Consider the following 12,504-nt stretch of genomic DNA (forward strand, 5'->3'; position numbering starts at 1 on the left):
AAATAGACAAATTATCGATTTTTTGCAATTTCTAAAATATCTGAGAAGTGTACTTTCTTCGGACACTATAAGCGTAGGAGCGGCTTGTAAAAAATGAAAACAAGGTTGAGTGCAGAAAACTTTATTCAACAGGTTTTATGGCGAGTAGAAAGCGATCAACAGGGTTTTCGTAGTTTGTGAGCAGTCTACGTACAACATGTATGGCAAAAAAAACTTTAATGGTTATTATATATGTACAGACGTGCGCCAACGAAAGTATGGCAAAAATAAAATCAGTTTTTGAATGTCCGGCGGCGACCGTAGTTATAGCTCGTGGTCGGAACCCAGGCTCGCCTGGTTCTCTTCCAGCAGTTTCGTACGACTGAGCAGCTTCGAATCAGCGGCTTTTATTCTCCACAACTGCGCGTATTTGGCCGTGTTGGCCTGCTTATTTTCAGTGGGGGTTTGCTGGATAGGAACATTTTCAGTGTGGCCACCCAGTTTGACATCCTGCAGGCTGCGCATTGAAACTCTCCTGCAAACATTGTTAGTGTTAATGTTTACCTTGTTTCTGTTGCTGCTTGAGGAGCCTTATATGCTACAGTGTTGTAAACAAGTCATTGTGAAATGATTTAAGTCCCAGTCGAGTCATTTGTAAAATAACTAGTTTAAAGTCAAGAAATAACAAGTCCAAGTCAAATCATATAATCAGCGAAGGTCAATTCCAAGTCAGGTTCTTGTCATAAAAAATAAACGTTAAACTATTAAAATTGGTAAACTTCCGATTATAGCGATAAACACAACTAAAAGAATAGCAGAAACACAACATATCGCAAGAAAATTGTTTTATGTGCAAGATTAAATAAGACATTTTATAAAAAAGTCCTAATGAAAACAGTTCATTTAACTTAAGTATATTTATTGTCCAGACAAAGTCAAGTCGTTTGTCAAAAACACTTAAGTCTAGCCATTTAAAAAGGGTGACTTAAGTGCATTAAAGTCAAATCATTGACTACAGTCATCACAACACTGATAGGTTACTGTCAAAACTGAGCAAGTCAGACTAATCTGGCTCGGTAGGGCAATCAAAGCTTGACAACAATTTTATGATCAGGATTCATTGCAAATGTTCAATTTTAAAATGTAAATTTTAATGCAATTTCAGCATGGTGGCAGTTTAGGAGTGTAATTTAATTCTGACATTTCGGCATAAAGGTTATCGCTGTATGTAATCATGTAAAATGTCAAAAGCGAAAACCAGCTTTAATAGGAAAAGCTGTTAGCTTATAAATTATTTATCGAAGTATGCACAATTCATTTAAATGATAAATTCTTCCGGTTCACAACGTTTAAGTAATGGGTCACACAAGTAAATTTTACCAGATTTTTAACCCAGCATTTTGTGGTAAACATCTGCCTCAGGTTACGAAGAAAAACCGGCGGATATACCAGTCCAGGTTTCAATATTCCCTGTGCACTGATGGACGTATCTTTATTTACTGAGATCGATACAAGAACAAAAATTCCTACCGCTTGTAATCGCGCCCGACGCTGAAAGTGTTGCGCAGCTCCTCCCAGCTACAGTTGCAAGTTATCAGCATCTTGAGAAGCTCGACAAACTTGGACAAAGTCGAACGGCGACAGAGGATGTAAACCTAGTAAAGCGGTTTAGTTGACTATACGGCCGATACTAGGGAAGTCATATTGTACTCCGATTGTATTCCTTTATGACCATATATTGAACACCTACAAATGTGATCCCCAAAATGGAAATAATAATCCACTTTAATTAGAATAGTAACCTTTGGTATACATAAAATCGATAAATGTCATATCACGCAAAATCACTTTGTTAGATGGCTTATATTTGAAAGTCAACCTAATCTGTGGTTCTTAAACTAGAGGTACACGGACAGCGGTTGTGCCGTGAAGTAGTATCGAGGGGCTCGCAACATGTTAATAATTGGTTGACTTATAGTTATATTAACTAGACTCTAGTTACTAGAGCACGTCTCTTACCGAGTTTTTATTTTCATCTTGGATGAGAACTGATTTGTGTTGTTTAAATACTAAACGCTAGAGTAAATATAGGACTCGAGAGTTTTTTCTTGTTGCAACAAATCACGGGATTATTTATTATTTAAAGAAAGGTAAATATATTCAAATAAATTGAACAACGATGCTCAATGTTTAATTGTATTTTTGTTGGAATTTGTAGGTGTGAAGGTTCTGCTTCGTCGCGGCAATTTTCCTAAATTCCTCTAAAAATAAACGTTTAAGTTTGTTAGACTTACCCAGGGATCTAGTACCGGGTTTATGGCGGCCATCCATACAGCCAGGACGTCCCATTTAGTGAGGGTAGACGCGGTGTAGGACGGCTCCATTGCGGTAAGTTGATTTATCACGACCCGTACCTGAATTCAAGTGGAACTTTTTACGTTGTTATTATCACAACAACAGGGAAAGCAACAAAACAATATGTTGATATTCTCCCAACCCGGTGGCGTAGGCTAGTGTTGACTTACACACGTTAACTTGATGAGCGATTGAGCGTATGCCCTGTCCGCTACATCAAGAACAAAGCAATCACTGGATCGATTGTATTGAATAACGGTGTATGTAACCAGATTGCACAAACTCCAGATTTCATTTTCTTTATTTCTATTTTACCACGCTTTTTCGCCATCGCTTGGGGAAATGTCATACGTTATGATTGGTATGGCTTTGTAAAGTTATCTAATTTCATCGTTAGACCTTTTTATTTTGTATATTGACTAGCAACCATTCATTTACAGAGACCAAGGTCAGCTTCCTAACCTTTGTAGCATTACAACACGTATCACATATACCGCATGTCAAGAAAGGAAAACAATTTGTAAAATTCGCAAATACAGTATATAAGAAAAATTAAAAATCCGAAAAGATTTTCTGTGGTAAACTGCAATGACCGTTCCGATCTAAAACTACCACAAGTCGTTATTTTTCAATAAGAAATATAATAGTTTGCTGAAACTTAAGCTGTATTGTAGACGGGATTACCAGCAGTGGAAGGTAGCAAGCCACGAAAACACATGTCATCACTGCCAACAAGACGATCATCTGAATTTCATTGTAAGCAATCTTTCGCAATTTTTGCTTGCTCAAAATCTGCAGCGTTGAGTTACGCGACCGCATTTTCCTGGCAATAAACAGGCGATTTAAATCCTGTTTAATAAACAGTTTGACCTTGATAATGATAATAAACAACGCTTTCAGTACAGTGATAAAACAAAATGATTTTCATTCAGTTAAACAGTCTTTTGGCTAAATACATAAAAAAAAAACTTAAGTCAATACAACAAATTACTTGAAGTGCGATTTTGAAATGTTTTACTGTCTAAATTTGTCTCTTATGCCAATCACTGAATTCATTGGCGTTAGCTGACTATAACAATAATGTTAACCGGATCTTCTTTAAAAAAAAATTAATTAGGATAATTTTAAAATAACTGAACACATTATAATTGTCCAACCTTTCTAGTTTCCCTACTAATACAAATGCTATCCTAAATCACTATTAACTTACTTTCGTTTCAAGACAACCGTGATAATAACAAACAAATTGCAGAAGATGGTCCCCAACATCATGACTGCTCCCATTGCAACAAACATGAGGTTGTAGAACTAAAATACAAAAAATGCTTCAGGATGTTCGACAGTTTGCCAGGCTTGTCAACAGTGGAAGATGTATGTTTTGCAAATTGTTCGAAATATTTATATGTTTTAGAATAAGCGCACATTCAAGATGGATTAAAAAGTCTTGTTTCAAAGGTTACCTGATGCAAAGTGTTGGTCGATTTCCAGTTGAGAAAACACCAGGTGCCCGGAAATTGTTGCTCGATTTCACCAAACCCCATAATCGGCATTGCGGAGACCAACAAAAAGAAGAATAGAAGCAAGACGACCGCAATCTTAGTGCGGGTGGGTGTAACTTTGGTCTAAAAGCATAGAAGCTGCCAAATTAACATAATTCACTGTACTTCGAAACTAAATGTGCTCTTAACGTGAATTTACGTCATAATAGCACAATCAAAGTAAAGTTCGGATATTGGGTTCTTTAGTCATCTTTTGACTGATTCCCAACTAGAATAAAATATTAGGTCTTGGGGAATGCGGTATAGATAGACGCTTTTAAAGACTTAGATTTAACGTTTGCGTCATACTACTGAGAATGTTCCATAGGAGGACGAATATGCAGCTGTCTTACTGTTTTTAAATAACTCGCCTAGTCAGCAAAGGTTTTTCTGTCATTGGCCTTCAGAGTTGTTATTTTTGCTTGAACGATGTTTATACAAGCTGTCAGGAGACAAATTGTTACAAAATGCAGCTGGAAAAAAACATTTAAAAGGGTATAATCTCGACTTCATAAAGCAATGAAATGGCTTGAAATGTGCAATATAAACTTATAACATATCTTATTTCAACAACTTGCTGTAACAAGTGATTTCTTGCCAACCGTAGCGTTGTTATTATGATTAGGCTATGTAGTTCTAACTCATGATCCTTAACCTATGTAAAACCCAAATGTTACGCGAAGCTTTTCAGAAGGTACGCGCGCATCTTAAAAGATGCGACTTCTGGAAAGTATTCTTTCTTTGGCACATTAATAGGTTAAAAATCAGGTCGTACACAGCTAAAGGTAAACGCCACTGGTAGTATGCGACCATGCTCCAACCTATGGGTAATTATAAGCTGATTATTGAGATCTTAATATTAAAGTTGCTCACATTGTTCAGATACATAGCGTTTTAAATAAATATCAACTAGACCACCCTTACCTGGTAAAAAAATGCAAACCGCACCGCTATGAAGCGTTCAATGGACATAAAAAACACCAGAGCCATGGAGGTAATCCCAAAGAATATCATCGTAAAACCCGAGTAGTCGCAAAGGCCTTTCCCCCCGACATCTACGACCTAAAACAAAGTAAAATTTCGTAACGTTTAAAATATTTTTAACGTACACTAAACGCAGTGAAGGCAACATACGCAGTGTAGGTTATGGTAGGCGATAAATGTAATCGGAGACGTTGTCAACGTGCTGACGAGATCCAGTAGCGCCAAAGTCATAATTAAGGTGTAGAACACAGACTGTAAAATATAAAGTAAAGGTTAAAATACATTAATTTACTGATTTAACATCTAAAACAGAATGGTAACAATTCTATGCCTAACAGAAATCTAGATTATTTTAAGACAAAATGTTATATACCTTTCGAAGGGATTTTTATTGTTTACCCTACAGAAAATTTAAAACAAGCAAATTTTGCAAGGACGTTTTATCTTTAATAATTTCTACTTATTATATTTTTTTACATAAAAATGTTTAACACCGTTAAGAATTCAAACAAGAGTTTACCACTGTTTAAAACCATCTGCGCAGAAAATATTGTTTTACTCATCCGCAATGTTAAGCAATGATTAATTTTAAATATTTGTTTCTGGTAATCAAAAATAAAGAACAAAACATGTTAAACGGCGTGAACTGAAAGTAAAATCTCAGTTTTACCATGTCATATTACCGGTTTTTCTGATCGCTTCTGGTTCCGCCATATGACGAAAATTGCAATGGTATTCCCAATCGTGCTTGCCGTAAACGTGACCAGGGGAACCGTCATACGCGATTCGTTTTCTTTCAGCAGGTCAATCACACATCCTGGACTTGCTTCTTTCAAAATAGAACGATTATGAACGCTTGCGTTTTCCGTCATTTGCAGAGTTTCGTTTAAACCCACAGAAGTGCTGTACGCGTTCTGGGCTTTCGAAAGAAGACCTTGTAGCAATGTAGTCACCAAGAACACTAGACGATGCGAACGACTTTGGGAGAACATTTTGCAGCAGTAAACCTCGGCTCATGAAAACATAGGATTCGACCTACCGATAACAGAGTTACAAAAATGCCGAGCATTGCCAAGGCACGGCATTATAAGTGCGAGGCTGCGTGGATTCTTGTCGATAATTGAATTACGATCTTTACAGAGAAGAAACGCACCATACCAGGTTACGGTTACGTCACAAACAGGACGCCCGGTGTCGGCGACTTGCTAACCTCGATATTGTTTTCTATGGCGTTCCCACGGTTGAAAACCTAGGACTCGGCTTTGGAAACGTCAGTTCTAAATCATAGAAAACCCAAACAAAGTCCCAAAGTTGCCACTAATGTAACCAGGACTGCTTTTTGTTGTTCTTTATTGACGCTGTCAAGCGAATATGCTGCTTTGTTGTTTTCAATCTATCTGTCGTTAAAATGACAAGTTTTAATGGAAAAACTATGTAGCAGGTCTATACGCAGGAATTTTCCGTGTGTTCACATGTGTTTTTTACTTAGTGTTACACCCAACTTGATTTTATACCGGCGTAAAACATGACTTCAAAGGTTTCCATTAGTATAGCCTATTTTACGCATTTTAAAAGTCAGAGCTACCATTGCTCGAAGTAAAAGTGACATAAATTTAGTTGGCCTTTATGGAAGTGCCAGAAGCAAACTCGCATGGCAGCCCCCGACTCCTCCGTTCTACCTAAACTGTGCTGTCCGTTCCAAACCTTATAACAACTTTATTTTTTCGCAATACATTTTTTTTGTAACGCGACACATCTTTCAACAATCGTACAGCAAAAACTGGCAATTCATATTTTGAAGGCGAGTTTAACAAACATGAAAAGATTCGAAGTAATTGCTTTTGTCAGGCTTAATGACACGAACCATTCAAGTTTAATAACTTTTTTCGCAATGTATAAACTCTTGAGAAAACAAGATCGTCATCTTGTTTTCTCAAGAGTAAACCCTGGCAATGTACATTGCTGTTTTAAACAAAGTGTGTAATCTCATATTAAGGGATATCAATAAATTATTAAATATTCGTTGCATGGACAGACTTTTGCGAGACAGTGATGCCCTACCGCAAATACTTGCCCTCATAAACATCAAATTTGCCTCTCCTATAAACAGCGACTCTAAACACTTGGACTGTACATCGCATTTATTTATCTGCGTTACTGCCTTTATATGGACTACATGCAAAGGTTAATGTGACATATACCTTGCGAATAGTCCGTGCTCGTTTTTATTTAGTAGAAAACTTAATCCTACTTCTCTAAAAATTGCACATACAACTTGCTAATAGTCCGTGCTATTTCTTTATTTAGTAGAAAAAATATTCCTACTTCTCAAAAAATTGCACAAGAAAAACTATCATTTAGCACTTTAGCTTACAGTTAGTGAAAATGAATTATTAATGCCACTCTTAACAAAATACATTATTTGTTTGAGATGTTTTTATTGTCACCAGTTATTGGGTTTCGAATTGTTCTATATTTATATCAACTGCGATTGGTCGAAGTAAAATTAAGAGAAAACACTGTGTAACAGGTAGTTTATATTTTCTTTTCTGCAAAAATGCATTTTATTATAGCCTAATCCAGATGGTTGTCAAAACTGAGTTACAACAGTTATTTCAATAACAAAGTGGTAATGATTCAAGACTTGAATTTTTACAAACTGGTAATGCTTTTGATTAAAATACAAGCGAATAGGTTACAGAAGTTTACGGAAGCTGGCTTTAATACCGTTAATAAAACTGCAATGGCGCAGCGGTTTCGTATTTGTTGGCAAACTTTGTCAGTTAATTAATGTACTCGTATATCGTTCTGTTCCAAGAGCCTTATAAATTATAAATCCTGGTGTACAAAAATCGCGCAAAGAGAAATATATATTTCAAACAATTTATTTAAATCATGACGGTGATATTACTTTGCAACAACCATATTGGTGAAAAATGTTCATCGTATCGTAGGAGTTACTATTAATTCTTGAGATAAATAACGTGCAAAACGCGTTTTAAACGTTAAGACAGGAAAAACTAAAAAATGACCATACAAAGGCGATGGTTAACAATTTACCACGTTGCGTAGGCTCATTGTTGGCATTAGGTTTGGTTAAACCCGAGTATATGACAAATCTGTGAAAGAAAATTGTTTGACTAAACTAAACGTTTTCAAATTCTCATTTCTGAATATCATAAAAGTCAACAATTCTGGAACTAAGGCAAACAAAATGTCGCAAATAAGATTAAAATACTCTGTTTATTACATCGAAAACGGAACTTAGTTACTTATTTTACCAGCAAGTGAATAATTGCACATTTTTATCGAACTTGTTTCAAATTAATTCAGGCCACGCAACATTCAAACTAACAAGTTATTAAAACGCCGTAAAGTAAGTGCATAAAAAGTGTCACAAAAACATCTAGGCAGCCAACCCAGAAACAAAACAAAAAAAACATATTGGTGCACGGGCCTATCGCTTTGGAGTCGCCAGAGGTCCCCACAAACTTTCTCCGACTTGAACGAGTTTCTGTTAAAACACAGGCGGTCGTTGCATGAACAGGTCATCGTCTACCTGCTTCATCCACCGCAGCAAACGATCCACCGCTGATATTGCCTGCTTCTTCGTGACCAAAGGACCGAAGGCCGCGTACAGCTCGAACCCAGATGCGACCTGTTAAAAAAGAGCACGCTGAGCGTTACAGCGGTGTGGTTGGTTTTGTTGCACCTTGCTTCAGCGAGATGCCATGCGTGAACTAATACGGTGTGATCACTTGAAATTCGCAAATTTATTTTGCATTGAGGGCACGTTTGTTTAATGACAAAAACGTCCGCAGGAGATCTAAAGTAGACTTTCGATTAAATAATTAATTGCTGTCTTTTTTTTAACTTTCGAGAATGCGTCTAAATCCTATAACTGCACAACTTTTATACTTATGTTCTGTGTTTATATAGAATAGTAACTAAGTTGGGTAAAACCAAAAAAAAAAAAAACTTGGCGAAAAACTCACATTAAGCAACATACTATACATAAGACCACGCGCATTAAAAAGATCAGCATAAGAGTATTCTAAATCAAAAACAATTTAAAAAAAATCGGCAATGGTGATACCCAGGCAAGCATGGTCTCGTGCTGCGATATTTCGTAGACAAGTTTGACCGGTACAATAGGGTCGTGTATCTTGCCGTGCATGTGCTGGTAAAGGCCGAACAGGCGCAAACGATGCTCTTCTATGTTGTACGGTACCGGAAACTTGGGGTACGTAAACTGCGAAGAAAAATCGTAATGTTTATTCTCAAATGATTTCTGTATTCGTTTAATGCGTTATCGAACAGGCTTTATGGGCTTGATTAAATTATACACAGTTGTTTTGCAGTGTTAGACATTCAAAATAGTACGAACTCATAACAAACATAGCAGACCTAAAAATGTACAAAATTGTTTTTTATACACTTACAATTGTTAAATGTAAAAGCATACATACGTGAAGAAACGTCTGTTAATTATTGATTGCTTTACAGACCTGGGACAAGTTTGTGTCTTTGTAAATAAAATGCCGCAGTTCCGGTATACCTAATTTCCCAACGCTATATTTGTTTTTTTCCACACTCGCCTGAATGGCCTTAACACAATCGTGCCTGAAAGTATAAAAAAAGTAAAGTTTATAAAAAAGTAATGATACAATCAAATTAACAATGTTTACAAGCTACACAAAATTGTAGCAAATATACAAGCACAGACAAATATACTATATTTATTTATGAAAGAACCGTTTGTTTTCTTAACCAACTCAGCCTATATCTGTTTGGGATTTGATATTCGTTCTATGTTTAATCAACTCACTTTTTTAGTTTATTGACAACTTTAACTTTGGATTCGCTTAGCCTAAAAAAGGCCTCTGCAGTGCCATCAGCTGACAGCAGCATCAAGCATATTGTGTGCTGCTCGTCCAAAAAAGATATATGTGCATGAAGAAAGCCTTGAGCATTAAAACTGAAAAAAGGGACAACTAAAATTAAACAGCCACAACAAGTGTAAATGATATAGATTAAAAATCTGAATTTATTGTGGTAGTTTAAAAAGGTAATTTATCTTGTTATAACGTTAAATAATTTATATACCCAGATTTTTAAAACTCAAACTATAAGTGAAAACGACTTTTAAAATCATTTTAAACAGTTTACAAAATAAAAAGGAGGTAAAACCTTTCTGCTGTATTTTAACTTACTGTGGAAGACAGATAGGAAGCCAAGATTCGCCTTCGTTAAAAGCATTAGATGCGGTGATTAGGTTCAACAAAATTTGAATATCACAAGTGTGCAATTTGTGTTCCTTCATCCGACAAGCACTGACAACCTTTCTGCAATAAGGAGGATGAATGATTAACCATTGGTAGCGCTAAGTACAAAATTGTCCTAAATAGTCCTGTGGTGATATACGACAGTGCAAAAATACCTAATTTAAAAATTATGTTTATTAATGTAAAATACCTCCAATAATTTAAGATTCGTGCATAAGTTTTGTTTCAGTTTAAAGAAACTATATACTTTTGTATGCATTACCCTGAACACAGCAATAGGGCAAATGCAAGATCATCAGTTTTGGCCTGTTGGAGTGACTGGCTGACTAAATCTCGAATGTTTCCAGAAATAGGAAAGCAGTGAATGGCTCCTACTAAGTACTGGGGGTCAGCATCAAAAGATGAACACATATGATCAACAAACTTGTCTGTTCCTACAGATAAAATGCACAGTAAATAAAAGCACAATTGTTGAGTAAATCAAGGCACAATTTGTTGATACATACAATAAAATTTTCTTATTACTTCATACCTGTGAGCTATTTACTTCATACCTGAGAGTAGTCGGCGAAGGTCAAAATTTTTCTGTGTTTTAAATATTCGTTCCAGTTTAGTCAGTGTGACGACACTAATCACAGTGTGATAGACATACTCAAGTTCCACCATGGTCTGCATAACGGTTAACAATATTAAATTCACAATTTAAAGAATGTCTACGGGTCACAATTATTGGCATATGCATATCCTACCTGGGATACAGACAATGGCATTGAGCAGACAGACACAAGAATTAATGGCATTTTTAATAGAAAGACAATCTTGTGTTCACCAGTATGTATGCTTCTGTAAAGACGGCACAAAATACATTGTTTTATATTAATTTTTCAGGTTTTTAACATAAGGCTTTAGTGAATAAACATTTTTCTATGTTTTGTCTTTAATTATGATTTATTATTAGGTCATATAGCATGCTTTATGATGTCAGAAGAGACACATCTATTATGCTGTACTACCTTCTATCAGCGAATCGTCCGCATTAGTTAGAAAGTTGCTACATTTTGTACTTTAAAAAACATGGGTTAACTAACCATTGAATTTTTATAGGGCCATGAAATATCATGCGATGGGTCCACCAGGCAATTTTTTAGAAATGTTTGGGAACCACTGTACTAGATGAATAAGTTAATTAACAACAAATGTATGTTATAAACAGGCAAACAAACAGTGGAGCAGGCATGATATTAGGAAGACATTACAAATATAAAAAAACATGCCTTACCGCAATACGTCATTCCGATCATGGATGCACGAAACCAAAGCTAGCATGACACCCATTACAGCTGACAGCTTGTCTTCACTTCCATGGCGCGAATACACTGGTTTCCCAGCCTCGGTCAAGATGAATATGTGTCGTTTCTGCTCGCGCCAAGTTGCAGAGTTGACATATTCGGATTCCTCTTCTTCTGCAATCAGCATACTCAGTTGTCGCTGTCGACTCATCATTTCTTCCTCACTCACTTGCCTCCCCAAGTCCTTAGAAATAATGAAATAGACAGTAGGTGAAATTGTCAATATTTACAGTACCAATAAATCGAGTGATTCATTAACATTATTGTGTAGTTATTAGAAAAGTATGTCATTGTCTTAAATATTAGGAATAGATCTGTTTCTTTCATACTGGTGGAGCTGGAGCAGTTGGTGTGTGAAAATGATCATCAAGGACATCCAGTGTGTTAGTTGAAGAATTCGGTTTATCATCGAGCACAATATTTCCAATGGGTAGATAATCGCTATTATTAATTTCGTCATTATTTTTCTGTTCCACTACTTCCTCGGGACTTATGATTTCAGCGCTATCCGCCATTTTTTAGGCAGGGTCGAATTGATCTCTAGCGCATTATTACAACAACCATTAGTTCTGCCTACAAAACACTTAAAAAACAGTTCTGAGTTTTTCAATATGCACAATTGCACAAGCACAATAGTTTTAAATAATGAAGCGAAAACGTTGTAAATGCAGAATAAAATGTAAGTATTTTATGTTTGTAAATACTATATTGGGTACTTCCCGAAAGTAGAACAATGATATTTGTGAATAAACAAAAATACGCTAGAGAAAATATAGATAAACAAGCTATATCCAATTTTTTGTATCATATTTTTCCCCTGCATAAATCAATTTACACAACTACTTGTTAAATAGCAAAGTCACAAATATTATAGGCTGAATCCTCCATCATACAAGATCTTACAAATTTCATGCTTGGGTGCACATAAATCCGATTATTATGACTCAGCTTTCGCATTGTTTCCTTCCTAATGTCGATACGTTTCCTTCCTAATGTCGAACGTTTGTTTGTTGC

General features: G+C 35.9%; 2 protein-coding genes across 2 annotated transcripts; both read right to left on the minus strand.

The window, feature by feature from the left end:
* Nucleotides 1-105: 105 nt before the first annotated feature.
* On the minus strand, nucleotides 106-5,908 carry LOC146164542 (prostaglandin E2 receptor EP4 subtype-like). Its single transcript, XM_083381428.1, has 9 exons — nucleotides 5,540-5,908; nucleotides 5,007-5,108; nucleotides 4,797-4,934; nucleotides 3,795-3,956; nucleotides 3,545-3,642; nucleotides 3,019-3,157; nucleotides 2,274-2,393; nucleotides 1,510-1,634; nucleotides 106-514 (listed from the first exon to the last, which is right to left on the minus strand). Exons 1-9 carry the CDS (start codon nucleotides 5,846-5,848, stop codon nucleotides 304-306), a joined length of 1,404 nt encoding a protein of 467 aa, XP_083237554.1. The 5' UTR covers nucleotides 5,849-5,908; the 3' UTR covers nucleotides 106-303.
* A 1,831-nt stretch (nucleotides 5,909-7,739) lies between these two features.
* On the minus strand, nucleotides 7,740-12,093 carry LOC146164543 (vacuolar fusion protein MON1 homolog A-like). Its single transcript, XM_083382085.1, has 10 exons — nucleotides 11,820-12,093; nucleotides 11,421-11,674; nucleotides 10,891-10,984; nucleotides 10,696-10,810; nucleotides 10,404-10,575; nucleotides 10,070-10,201; nucleotides 9,685-9,834; nucleotides 9,365-9,479; nucleotides 8,953-9,108; nucleotides 7,740-8,514 (listed from the first exon to the last, which is right to left on the minus strand). Exons 1-10 carry the CDS (start codon nucleotides 12,003-12,005, stop codon nucleotides 8,374-8,376), a joined length of 1,515 nt encoding a protein of 504 aa, XP_083238211.1. The 5' UTR covers nucleotides 12,006-12,093; the 3' UTR covers nucleotides 7,740-8,373.
* Between the last annotated feature and the right edge of the window lie 411 nt (nucleotides 12,094-12,504).

This window comes from Ascidiella aspersa, chromosome 2, assembly GCF_963924565.1.
Source record: "Ascidiella aspersa chromosome 2, kaAscAspe10.2, whole genome shotgun sequence".
Taxonomy (NCBI): Eukaryota; Metazoa; Chordata; class Ascidiacea; order Phlebobranchia; family Ascidiidae; genus Ascidiella; species Ascidiella aspersa.